At 27.1% G+C, this 14,199-nt stretch overlaps 1 protein-coding gene across 1 annotated transcript in view; it reads right to left on the bottom strand.

The window, feature by feature from the left end:
* Cand1 (Cullin-associated and neddylation-dissociated 1) overlaps positions 1-14,199 on the bottom strand; it is a 92,610-nt gene that overhangs the window by 55,789 nt on the left and 22,622 nt on the right. The window contains exons 6-13 of the mRNA XM_016071789.4: positions 13,575-13,641; positions 13,395-13,493; positions 13,011-13,137; positions 12,074-12,236; positions 11,137-11,243; positions 7,650-7,804; positions 7,443-7,560; positions 1,838-2,023 (exon numbers count right to left, since the gene is read on the bottom strand). Of these exons, the coding sequence (XP_015927275.1) occupies positions 1,838-2,023; positions 7,443-7,560; positions 7,650-7,804; positions 11,137-11,243; positions 12,074-12,236; positions 13,011-13,137; positions 13,395-13,493; positions 13,575-13,641 (1,022 nt within the window). The remainder of the gene's footprint in view (positions 1-1,837; positions 2,024-7,442; positions 7,561-7,649; positions 7,805-11,136; positions 11,244-12,073; positions 12,237-13,010; positions 13,138-13,394; positions 13,494-13,574; positions 13,642-14,199) is intronic.

The following is a 14,199-nucleotide window of genomic DNA, read 5'->3' as shown; positions in this document are numbered from 1 at the left end:
TAAGGAAGATAAAACTACAAGTAGTCTCAGAAGAGATTTGTTTAGCGTTTTCTTTCTCTCGCGAAATTCAGTGATAGCTGATAATAATTTGGTTTGAGTTATGGCATAATTGAATGGAATGAAATGATTGAATTATGGAATTTTCGAAGTGAGTTATTGGCAATCAGGCACTGATAAGAAGTTGAATTAATATTGAGTATATCATGAAGTTTTTATAAGAAAAAGTTTTTTATTTCTGTTACAATAAAGAGTTTAGTGAACTCTGGCCTTCAGGGCGAGTGATTTATTTGAATAATTTTTAGAAGAGTTTTAATTGAATTAGGATATATTTATTTTTTAGTTTTGTGCATGTTTATGATATTGAACATTCTTGGATTGTTATCGATGATGATTTTGTCAATTAGAAGATTTGTGAAAATGAAATACTCTAACATTCAGATGAGTTTTTACATATTTATTTTCTAGGGGAATTGGGAAATTTATGCTGAGTAGTAACAAAACTATGATTCAATATATCAATGTCTAATTATCTATAAAAACTATATGTCCAATTGTCTATGAATCAATATTGATTTGCTCTATTTTTTGTTTATGAAATGTTTAAAAAAATGTGTCTGAAACGTATTTACCAAAATTTTGTGCAAATGTATTAAAAAATTGTTGCCGAGGCGGTATTTATTCGATATTGATCTGCAGTATTTTTCTTTTATGAACTATAATTAAATGCTAAAAATAGTTTGTAAAATAGGTTTAAATTGTAATTTTAAAAAAATGGATGTTTTTTGGAAGTTGAGTGCCACTGTCCAGCATACCCTACACTTAGATTTCTTAAATGTTAAGTGCCATTGCCTGACATACTCTGCACTGTTACTAAAATTTAACTGTAATACAAGCGAACTTTGAATATTAAAGGGTTGCAATATTTTATTCTGTTTTTGGCATTGGCACCGTTCAGGCATATAACGAAACAGGCCTAGGGGGCTAACATTTGTTATAGATTTGCAGTTATTTATGAAATGTAGGGTTTGTGTCAAAAAATGATAGAAAGATAAGCAGAGGTGCAGTTTTGGGGGAGGACAAAAACCCCTCCGAAATTGAACATTACTTGATTAATGAACTATTGCATGGTAAGTAGGATGTAATTATAGTTTTCATTATTTATTTTTTGTAATTTATACATTTACAATACATATATACATATGTATTGCATTTACAATATATATATACACACACATGTATTAGGAGATAACCCCCCCCCCTCGAACATACATTAAAACTACACCACTGAAGACAAGTGAACTTTGAATTTATGAGGATTGCAATACTTAATACGGGTTTAGGAATGCTAGAAATGCAGAGCTAATAAAAATGTGCCAAATATGGTTGACAAAAAAAAAAAAAAACATTTGGTGCATTAATAACAAATTAGATCCGCACACTTAATAAAAGAAAAAATTTGATTTCTACAATTTTGTATGCTTAATTGAATAAATTTTTCGTTTTACTAAATAATAAATTAACTCTTGAGCAATTTTCATCTTGACTTAAATACATGTAATTTAGTAAAACAAAAACATAACCATTGAACTTAGGGGTGTTTACCCAAATAAATACCCTATTTACCCTCATCTATAAAATTCGGAGTACTTTATATCTATAGCTGTATACTGAAGTGTGCAATAGCACGATGACATCACTGTGTAGGCATCAATAGGATTTATAGGACTTTTTTGGTAATATAGGAAAATATAGAATGTTTTTTAAAGTTTTAAAATATATATAGGAAATAAAGGATTTATAGGAAGACTCGTTAGAATTAATTACAAATGTTACTAACCCAAGTGAAAATTGTATTCCTGGTATAAGAGCAGGCATATGTTCAGATAGAGCTCCTGGTAAAACTGTAACTAATTCAGTCAATACTAGGAAACAGCCCTGCCTTGTTTTAATACTTTTTTCTCTCAAATGACGATGAAGAGCCTTAATTATGTGAGGAGTCTGTTGCTTTAATAAAGTCACTGGGCTGAAAGACAACAATCAATGATTAGGAAATTGGTGACCATGATACTTGAACAATATAAATTTTTCATCTTTGCCTTATTCTTTTACATTTACATAATCGATGTAGTTCTTTCTTTTAATTGCTTTTCTTTATGCTTAATGCTTTATTGTCACATCTTTTTAAAAAAACCAATATTTTTAATATGACATTATTACGATCTGTGAATTTTGAATTTTAGTTATAACTTTTGATGCTCTTTATGTGTGCCAAGTTTATCGGGAATCAAGCAATTTTCTATAATTTTTTCAAAAGTTATTGCTATATATTTCCATGTAGTTTCTAAAATTACAAATACAAAAATTATTAAAACCGAAATAAGTTTAAAGGTCTTTAAATTTTTGACTGGTGAATTTAAATAGGATCGGTTCAACTTACTTTAATTGCACAAATCCAAATGACTTATATTTTTCTTGGCAGTTATTACTATGCGACGCCCGGTGGCTGAGCGGTAGCGCTGTCGTGTCACAGGTCCCTGGTTCGATCCTCGGGCCGGACAAGGCTGACTCAGCCTTTCATCCCATTCAGTGGGTCGATAAATGAGTACCAAGCATGCTTGGGAACTAAACACTGGGGGTTCCGCGTTCTTCTGACCACCTGACCGGAACATCTGCTCCTGCACCCCAAAGCCCAAGGTCAAGAAAAATGAGATGGGCACAGTAGGCCTTGGTCCGCAAGGGCTGTCGCGCCGCTGAGTTATAACTATGCGCTACCACATGGCATTGAAAATTCGGATATTTTTAGCACAACATTATTACAAATCGCAAATATCAAATCGCTCAATTAGATAACCATTTTTTGATGTGGTCCACTTGTGCCGTTTTATCGATATTCCGCATGATTTTTCGATCGTTATTTTGGCAGTGATACAGGGATTTTGATCGTTTTTTTGGTATTTATCATTATGCTTTTCCATGATTTAAAAAATCCTGGTATTTTTAATGCTTTATTATTACAACATGCAAGTTTTGAACTGTGCATTAAAATAATCACTTTTTTGACAAGATTTACTTATGTCAATTTCAATATATTTATACAATTTCAAAGTTTCTCAACCATTTTTTTTCTTTTCTGGCAGTAAATGCTACAACATTTTTCCATGTGATTTTGAATACTTGGATATTTTAATGCAATATTACAACTGTAAAATTCAACTCGCTTTTCTTTCTTCTGTAAATATTCAAGACTTGTAAAATCTCTTTTAATTTATTAAAATAAAATGTTTTAAAGTTGAAGTATATTCCTTACTAAATATTGAATCTTATTCAGTGCTGTAATGGTTTAGTTTTAATTTAAATAATTTTCAACCCTATAAAATTTGTTAAGTATTTAATTTGCATTTATTTTACTTACTAGAATTTTCTTTAAAAATTTAATTCCATGAACACTGAAGTTATTTAATGCTTGAATTTGTCATAAAATGTACTTTCTGTAGTATTTAAAATGACAATATATATATATATATATATATATATATATATATATATATATATATAAAAGTTTAAAATATACAGAAAACATGGAAAAAATTACAGAATAATGAAAAGTGAAAAAAAATATTAAATCAAAATAACATTTAAAAAAATAACAAAAAATAAACAAAAGGAAGGAAAAAAAAAATTGGATAAAAACCCGGGGGAGGGGGGGATATATCTTCATCAGCTCACACGGCTATATATATAAAAATGGAGTGCTTTCTATTATTGTAACTAGAACTGGGTGATACATCGATAAACATCGATGTTGTGTAATCATCGCCGACTCAATGTTAAGGTAGGCGTCTTTTACAAAGCATCAGAAATTCCAATGTACGCACGATGAGTACGATGTTTCATGATGCCACGAAAAGCAATTCTACAATTCAACATCGATGTTCACAAACGCACGCGAAGAGCATTTCCCCCGATCACGAGGCGACATCGATTGCTGAGACGATGGATAAAATGGTTTCATTAATAATTTTGTATAAAGTTGCAATTTTGCATATTGACCACGTTTTCAATTATTAAAAAATTATTATTATTATTGTTAGAAAATATAAAAAATCTAATATTTTTGCAAAAAATTTTGGCAAACGAGTTTTTAAACAGACAACTTATCAAATGCAAATTTTATTTTTAAGACAGTCGTCTCATTTTTATTTCTTCAGCATTTTCTTTTTCGACTTGATTGCTTTTCGATCTTTCTCGATGTTCCTTATTTGTAACGGTTTTTATAAGAGTGTGCAGTTAAATTTTATTTTCACGAAATATAGTTTAGCAACATAATAATACATTAGGTTAGCAATAATTTTGAAAATAAATTTTTAAATAATTGATTTTTACAATATTGAAGGCATAATAATTTCCATTGTATCTTTTTCCAGGAAATTTTGTTTTTATACTAGTTTTTCGCTATTTCTTCAAAAATATTGAAGGTTACTACCTTCAATATTTCTACTGCCTTCAATACATTATTGAAGGATATTCTTCAAGAAATTCTGGAGAATGAAAGGACAAGAGGTTATACGCATCGGCTGTTCTCAGTTTTCTATCTTTATCAATTTTCTATCTTTTCAATTTTTTTTTTATCTTTTTCCTATTACGTTTTTTATTTTTCTGTTTATAAAGGTTTTTAAATTGTTGGCTCAATGCGCATTTTAAATTTTATTTTATTTTTATAATTGTATCTATTTTATTTTTACAGTTGGCTGACATACTTTGCGGCAGGCTAATACTTTTGGTCTATTGATCTGATTTTTACGCATCAGGACTTAATCTTTAGTGGTTTGAGGGAGAGACCTCAATATGCTAATTAGTTTAAGCAGACAATATTTTAAATTACCAAGTGAGGTACAAAAACATACTTATCTGAATAAATTTTTTGACGGATTCCTGACCCTCAAAATATAAGGCGTAGCCGTAATCTGAGAAATATAGTCCTAATAATTTGGTCAAGAGAGCGAACGAAAGTTAGGATCTCTTGATGTTAATGCTACTTTCTGCGTATTTCGTCATATCTCGAGAACTTTTTACTCGAATTGAAAAGTTTTAGCACAAAATTATAAAATTTGTTTATCCAAAGATAATTTTATGCAAAAATGATTTTAATTAATTTTTTTATTAGTAATGGTAGCAAAAAGTTTGAATTGTAAGGTATATAATTTTTTTTAAAGAATATAATTTTTTATTTTAAAATGAAAAAGTTAAAAGAAATTAGTTGAATAGTTTCTGAAAAATAAATTTCAAAAAATCAGACTTTTTGAAATCAGATTACTAAGTCAAAAGTAATTTCTTTTTCAACACTACACTCTATCCACAAATATCAAATATTAATTGCTAAAATATTCCTGTTAAGATTAATTTATTATAATATAAAAGTTGAAAAAAATGCACAAATTTCTTCTAATTTTATTTTCTAGAAAAATTATTTCTTAATGTAATAATTTTTTAATGTGCTTTTGTCTAAAATACCAAATCATCCTTAAGAATGCTGAAAAGTAGCAATAATTTTTGTTAGCCAAGGTTAAAGATAATTTACTAATTTTTTTCAAAGCTGCATGTAAAATTTTAATGAATTATTTGTTTCACTAGTTAATTATTTATTCAATACCCTCTTTCTTTAATTTAAAAACTTCCGATTTTTTTCAGCAAAATCAGAAAGTTGAAAAGATGTGTTTTGTTTAAATTGAAAAAGACAGAGAAAAAGACAGAATTATTTTAATCCAAAAGAAGAAAATAATCAAAATAAAAATAATAAACAGAAAAAAAACCAATACAATAAATATTTTTTACTAAACATTGATATACCAGGCTATAAAGTCATACATTTAATTTACTCCTATCTTTACTTATTTCCCTATTGATTACATTTTTTATATAACTTTATTGAAATTAAATACAACATTCAATTAGAAATCACTTAGTTGTTTATATATATCAATAAAATGAATATAATTCGTATAATGCTAGTTTCATGCATTTTGGCAAATTTTCACTTTTTGTAAATTTTATCTGAATATTCCTCTCTTGAAATCTTACTCTCTTTTTTCTCCAAACACACAGTTTAAATTCTAATACATATATTTAAAATTTCAGTTTTAGTCTTACTGTACAGTAGCATCAAATAAATAAAAAAACAAAGTTGTGCAAGAATGCAAAATTTGGCAAAACCAAATGTGAAACAGTAACGTGAGATCGCGAGGTTTGAGTGGCGATGCATCACGATGCTGAAATCTTAACATAGCCCAGTCCTAATTGTAACAATATAGCCAAAGCAAAATATATGAATACAATAGTGTGAGGAGAACTCAAAAAATTTTTGAAACAAGATAGAACACATTAAGTGATAAATATACCGAAATCTATAAAGAGAGTAGCGAATTCAAGTGAACTTATATGTACGGGAAAATTCTCAAGAATGAATCATTTGAATTCGCTACTCGCTTTATAGATTTCATTTTGTGTTTTGTTGTTTTTTTTCTTTACATTTTATTTTCTGTTTTTTACTTGATATTTATGACAATGTTTTCTATTTCAATTATGTCAATGTTTCAAAATTTGTATTGATATATTTTGCTTTGGCTCTATTGATACAGTATTAGAAAGTGCTCCTTTTTGCAGATATAATTGAGCGAGCTGATGAAGAGATTATATCATATTCTCCTACGTTTTTTTATTGAATTTTTTTTTTACGTTATTAAAATTTATTTTAATAATTTTCTTCTTCTCTTTTCATGATTCTATAATTTTTTTTGTATGTTTTCTCTATATTTTGAACTTATGTACAGTAAATAAAACTTAATTTATTTCATTTTATCCTCTTTGTATTCATTTATTGAGCTATATATATATATACAAAGTGAAATCTCCTGTTATGGACACTCCTGCAAAACGGATGTCTCTCAATACGGACTTATTTTTAATTCCTCGGGGGATCTTCTAAGTATAATCCATTATGTACATTCACCGCAAAGCGTACACTCCTTTAACCGGACAGTCATTTTGGCCTAGAAGTTTTACTGTATATATATATATATACACTTAAACTTGCTAAACTTGAGTAGAAAATAAACAATATTTTTTAGAAAAAATATTGAACTTTTAGCTACCTTAAACTCAAATTAATTAATTTTTCTTGACTTTTCGAATATTTTAATTGAATTCCTTGATATTTTCTTGATTAATAAAATTTCTCAACTTTTTCTTTCCTGATGTCTTCATTTTGTGCTGACTCTATTATTAATTTTTTAAAAATAATTAATTACTTAATATCAAAATGAAGCCCTATTTAATACCAAATAAGCATTGAAAGATTGAAAATCACATAAATATTTTTTTTAAATAAAATATTAAGTTTGTATTTAAAAATCTTCTTCTGGTTAACTCCTTGAAAAAAAAATTACCCTTCTTCCAGCTCCATTGTTTCAATGCCAAGATTCACAGTTGAGATAGAAGGACGTGTCTGACGCAGTAAAGCAATGTAAGCATGAAAAATGTCTACCTTCACGTTTTCTTCTCTTTCTAGCATAAAAATGTTTGAAAAATCATTAAGTAATTACAGTTTTAATTGCATGTATAGTAGCTTCATTAACAGGTTAAAAAATACATACCTTTAAATCGTGATATTAAAACTGGTGATATAACTTTATAAAATTCTAGCAACATTTCGTGTCTAGTGGAAATAATAGCTTCCAAACATTTTGCAGAAGCTCTTCGTACTTTCCAGCTCATGTCGTCATCATCACTATATTCATCTTCACTATCACTGCAATGAAGCATATAAATTTATACTATTCAAAAGTAATTCCATCATGTTGATGAAAATATGTTGATTTTCACAGCAGAGACAAAATAAATTAACTCTACACATAATTATGAATCTCTGAAAAAATTTTAAAAATGAGGCTTTAAACACCAACAGCCAACACTAGGAATTCATTAACAACTTCAAAGTAGTACTTATGAAGAAAAAAAGAAAGAAAACTTCATTTTACTAAATCTGATAAAATAACATCATAATAAAAAAAAACTCTTAGTTTAATTCTCCTAGAACTAAACACTTTACCTACAGTCACAATGAAAATGTTTATTTCTTTTTCTCAATATCTTTCTTGTCACATACTAAATTAAAATGTAAGATTTGACATTATATTTCAGTATCAACTTATTCTACATTTTGACAGTTAATACTTTTATTTTGAAAACTATAATGAATTCAATATTCTATTTTCATTTTCACTCTTTGTTTTTCCCTTGCATTTGCTGTTCTCTATGGACGTCACTTAATTTTTTTGGCCAATCGTAAAATTTATTGAAATTAAGAAGCGCATTGGTTTTTTATAACATCTTAAGTTTGGTGAAAAGTTTGATACTTTGATACAGCGATACTTGTCTATGATATTCTCAGCAAAAGATTATGGCTTTCCATAAATTAAGCAAGAGAAAGTTTTATAGGAAATATTAATATAGTAAAATTTTATAGGAAAGTTTTATAGGATATATTCATGAATACACTCTAATTTATCGCCCTTTTCAAATATTGGAATGATTAGTCCCAGTAGTCCATCACTACCTGTTGATGATCATTCCACATTTCTTTAACTATGTACATAAATTCATCAAAACAGGGTTCTTCAATAGCATCATCTAAACTGCGGTATGTAATATTGCCATCATCTATTGCTGTTTTTCTAAAATTTAATTTCTTTTATATGGTTATACATTGGTTAGCAAAAGGGGCAGAAATTTTTAATCAGCATTGAAAATTACATAGAAAAGAATTTCAACAAAAAGTATCTGCAGAAATTGGATTGATGCGTAGAATAAATTGATTTTCCAGTTTTGCAACAATTTGAAAATAAAATATTTATAAAGAAAATATAGATGAGGAGAGTAAAAAATATAGCACACTAAGTTTCAAATCAGAATTTGTAGCCCCATTTGTACCAGGGTTCGTTGATTTAAATCAAATGATTTTTTTAAAAAAATCACTAATTTAAATTAACTAATTTTTTTATCTATATATATATTGATTTTAAAAGTCAAAAAACAGGGTTTTAAATTTTTGATACTTTCATTATTTTCTTTTCTTAGTATTAAAATTTAATTTAAATAAAATGCTGCATTAATTAATTTTAGTTAAAGAAATTACTTTCTTGGTGTGTGTTAAATTCCAACACATTTGAAATTACATTTTTAAAAATGTTTTGATTCTTGAGATTGAAAGTACAGATTAAAGTAAACATTTAATGCTGTCTTAATATAGACTTGCATAGCTGTAGAAAGTAATTAATAAACATGAATTTTTTTCAAAAAATAATAAAAATAATGTTAATTAAAATTCTACCTTTTGAATGAAAAAGCTTGAATTAAAATCTACATCATATTTTATTGGTGGAAAATGTATATTTATGAAGCTTGAGGTTATATTAAAAAGAAATTTCCCTATTATACCAAAAACAGAAAAAGAAAAAGCTGATGAATTCAGATGTTTATTTCCTAATAGTGTCATTCTTCCCTTTCAAAGTCTATTTTTTGATGCAGTAGGGTTATTAACTGGTATTTTCTTCTCATAATATGCTTACAGTATTGTTGACATTATCTGATTTTCTATAAAGAAATTTTGTGAAAAAAAATTCCAATGAGTACATAGATTTTCAAATTTTTTTTTTTAGCTTAACTTATCTACACTATTTGGAAGAAAGTGACGGGACACGATACTATAACGACATAAACCAATATTTATTAAAATTAATGGGAGGTATGGCCTCCTTTGGCTGCGATCACAGTTGCAACCCTTCTGGGCATGCTTTCCACTAAATTAGCCATAGTGGCAAGAGGAATTTCCTTCCAAATGTTTAACAGGAAGTTCCATAGTTCATGCTTGCTTTTAGGGAGTGGGGTACAGGTATTAATAACAGGTAATAAATAACTAAGTACAGCATAATTAAGCAGATTTTATTAGGTTACTGTAGTAAAATACATTATTTTAAATTAACTTAAAAGAATATTTAAATGGTTTTATTCATATTTCACCTCATTTGATAAAGAAAAAAATGCAACATGAGATGGAAATCAGTGAAAAATGTAATGAAAAGAAAAGCAATGGTGTGGGACATAAAAATAATTCATTATTAATTTATGATAAAAATATTTATTATTTTCAAAATCAAAATAAATAGAAATGAGATATAGAATCTAACTTTAAATTTAAAAAAAAAAAATACTTTTATTATTTTAAATCTTAGTTGCACAGTACAATTAATGATGTATTTTGGTGACAGATGTAAAATATCAAATGTGTATCTTAGGAATTGTCTTGTACATCAAAATGTAAAATGTTTCTACAAATTTGTGCAAGATAACCTATCTTGATTCAGTTTTCCTTCATTATTATTTATTCCATTTTATATTATTAATGTGAATTTGTCAAAAACAAAAGTTTTTTACTCGTTAGAGATTTATTTACCATGGTTAAAATTTTATTCGCTGTAGCCCTTTAACAACCAATAGCTTATTGAACACTGTTTAAAAGTTATTTCTTCCGATTACTACCTTGAAAATGATACCCTGTTTATTGAAAAATATTAATTTTAAAATTTTGGTCATCTAGTTAACCTTACCTTGGAATTGCTTATTTGTAAAATTACTTACCGCAGAATAATTTTGTATTTTTTTTTCTTGATAAAAAATGAATCAACAGATAAAACATCTCTGTTTTCAATTAAAGGGTTATATTTCATTCATTTTTTTCATTATTTAATCTTCAGTTAATTTGTAGACACATAATTAATTTATTTATTTATCATCTCTCGAACAAATGACGTTATTTTGTATATCATATTTAACACTCTTGTAGGTTAATAGTCATTTCAAAAGTCGCTTCATGTGATGGATCTGTTGGTTGTTATGGCCATAACTCTCTTGTAACACTTTACCATTCAAAATTAATTGCATTACAAGACAAATTAATTACAAACTTTAATGACTAATTATGTTAATTAGTTTTTATTTCATGACTCTTATTTTTAATTATCAACTAATTCTACTGCTTTAAATTATATACCATATTCATATTAATAAATCTGTGACACTTACTTATCGTCATCATCACACCTTTCCATATCCATACTATCTTCCGTATCATCGTCATCATAATTGTAATTTGGATCATGGCACAAGTATTTCAAGCAAAGTTTAACTATCTGAAAGGGAAAAAAATAAAGTTAAATAATTCTAAATGCCAATAATTATTATCAATTATCGTTATAAATTTTTTTTAAATTAAAATTTATTGCCATGTAATTAAAAGTACATCTTTAATGACAATGTTCAAATTATGTCAATTTTAAACATCAAACAAAACTGGAATTAAACAAACAAAAAAAAAAATTCATTAAAAATGAGCTATAACAAATTCAGGCAACCGAAAATTAACTTTGGTAGATAATATTTCAGTTTAAAAGGAAGTCAATACTGTACATTAATCAACATATTAACACATTACTGACTACTAACGGTTCAAAAGTGCTTACCCCTGTCCGAACAGTGCCATTTCCACTTAGCTTGTCACAAGGAACTGTCTGAGAAAATTGTCCGCTTTCTGTTATTTTAAATTAGATCTAATAAAACCCTTTATTTTCATGATATTAATGTTAAATTATATTTATTAATCGTCAAATCATTGACAACAGAAAGATGATTAAAGTATTAGTATTTAGTTAGTAAAGAGCACAGTGGATGAAGGTTGTAAGTGACATTTTAGCGAATTGGAGTAAATTAACTTAAAAATTTGTATGCAGAAAATAGAAAATAAAGATTATACCAAGAATTTATTTCTTTTCTTAGTGTCTTTACATGATTTTATTCCTAGAAATAATACACACAAAATATACAGTAAAATAATGCTGACCAGTTTTAAAAAATAAAAAAAAATTCTATTTTTACATAATTGAACTCTTTACATGAACTTTTTATACATAAATTACACCATTTAAACACTACTTATATACATATATACATCAAAATCACTTACAGTAGAAACATGAGGAGAAATTTCCTTAGGGCAACGGCGAACAAAAGATTCAAAAGCATGTAAGCAGTATTCTCTCAGTTCATCATCTTCTACAGCACAATACTGAACTACAACTGGCATAACTCTCTCTAGATGTTCTCCAAAACGGTGTCCAGCTTGACGGCTGCAAAAAGAAAATTGAAGTTTTTCGCATTTGTTAATAATTGGACAGTTATAAGGAAGAGTCATTAATAAAATATGAAAAAAATATTCATATTTATTCACTTTAAGATAAAATCAGTAAAAAAAATTATTAGAAGTACAATATAATTGAACTTACTTCCTGCGAACCTCTTTTATTAGAATATCTCTATTAATCCAAGTCTATTCCATTTTATTAACCTATCTCTTTATAAACTTATTTTTTTCCCTCTTCTCTTTTTACAATTATAAAGTTTGTGGCTCAATACACGACATAATTGGGATCTTCTTTTCTCCCTATAACTATTGAAAATGGTAAGTTATTAAGGTACTGAACTACAGAAAAGCTAAACTGTCTTTTACAGAAATTTCATTATCACCCCCCCCCCCCACATACTAACAAAAGAATTTTTAGTATAATAAGGAACTTCACAAGTCCTAACAACACAAGTTAAATACACAGCTGAAACATAAAAATAAATGAATTAAAAAATTTTACAAATTAAAAGTTTGAGTTAATTCATGTTGACAAAACTTGGGTTTTCCTGATAGCATATCACATCTTCATATGAATTTTTCTTCTTTCAATTATAATGAGGTAATTATATCATAGAATAAATGCATTAAAATTTTATCAAGTTAAACATAAAAGAATTTCTGAAGATTTTATTTTACTATAACTTGAAAAGTAACATTATAAAAAGTTTTAAAAAACATCAATGTTATACTATTAAAGACAAAATTTAGACCTCAGTACCTAATAGCAGCAATAGCTTGAATATATGTTCTAACTGTAGAAGTATTTGTGTTTTGTGCAAGTTCTTCCAATAAAACATCAATCAGCTTGTTAAAGAGATTCTGATTACAGCTCATCACAAGATAACCTAACAGAATCAACATAAGATCATTATTGGAATAAAAAGCTGAGTAATTACTAAAAGTCATTAAATATTTTTACAATTAAATAACAATAAATTAAACTGTAAAATAAAAAGGCATTGAATAAGAATGAAGTTTCTCAATATATTTGCGCATTGGGTATCATATAAACATCAGAAGGCATAATAAATATTTAACAAATAGCCATTTCAAATAATTGTTTATAAATATGTTTAACTAAAATACATGGATCATTGCATACCAATAGCTGTAATTGATCGTTTTCGCACAGCCAATCTAGGACTCGCCAGTTGCGGCAATAATGCTTCTTGAATCGATAAATGAAAAGATATAAGCAAAGCTGAAATATAAATGATGAATTAAAAATCTTTTAAACTTTATCAATAAAAATTCTTAGTTTTTATAAATATTAAATATATACCTCCAAATCTACTTAATAAATCACTCAGAATATCTAAAGCTTCTAATTGCACTGAAATGTCTTCTTGCTGTAAAATATTGCATATTCAAATAAATTTTAGTCAAATTAATTAATAAAACATTGTAAATTAGACAGAAGTAATCATTTTAAGTGCAAAAGAAAATTAGAGATAGGTATTAAATTAGATTAGAGATAGAGAAAGATTTAAGTTCAGAAAAAAAGTTGATTAACTAAATGTGTAAATTAATAATCAATTGATATGAATGAATTGTTCTCACTAACTTTAAATAAAATGAGGGTAATTTGATATAAATACTGAAACAGATTCTGCTAACAGTGGAGTAATATAATTTATTGGTAGAAGAATTCACAAAAACAGAACGATGTAAAATGAGAGAGTTGAGTTACAAAGGCAGCACTTCTGTATACTGCTCTTTGGGAGATTAAAATGAATCATTCTGATATAAAAATGAGTTATCAAATGAGTGTTTATTTCTTAAAAAGTAGCATTCATAATATCTTCGGATGAGGGAAAAAAACTACTTCGGAAGAAATCAAGAATTGTAATTTTAATTACAATTACAACAAGTTCCAAATCAAATAACCGCAGAAATTGAATAAAAAA

The sequence above is a fragment of the Parasteatoda tepidariorum genome, chromosome 2, assembly GCF_982258835.1.
Source record: "Parasteatoda tepidariorum strain Cologne lab strain chromosome 2, Ptep-v5.0, whole genome shotgun sequence".
NCBI classification, from domain to species: domain Eukaryota; kingdom Metazoa; phylum Arthropoda; class Arachnida; order Araneae; family Theridiidae; genus Parasteatoda; species Parasteatoda tepidariorum.
This window is presented reverse-complemented; position numbering and strand designations above follow the sequence as displayed.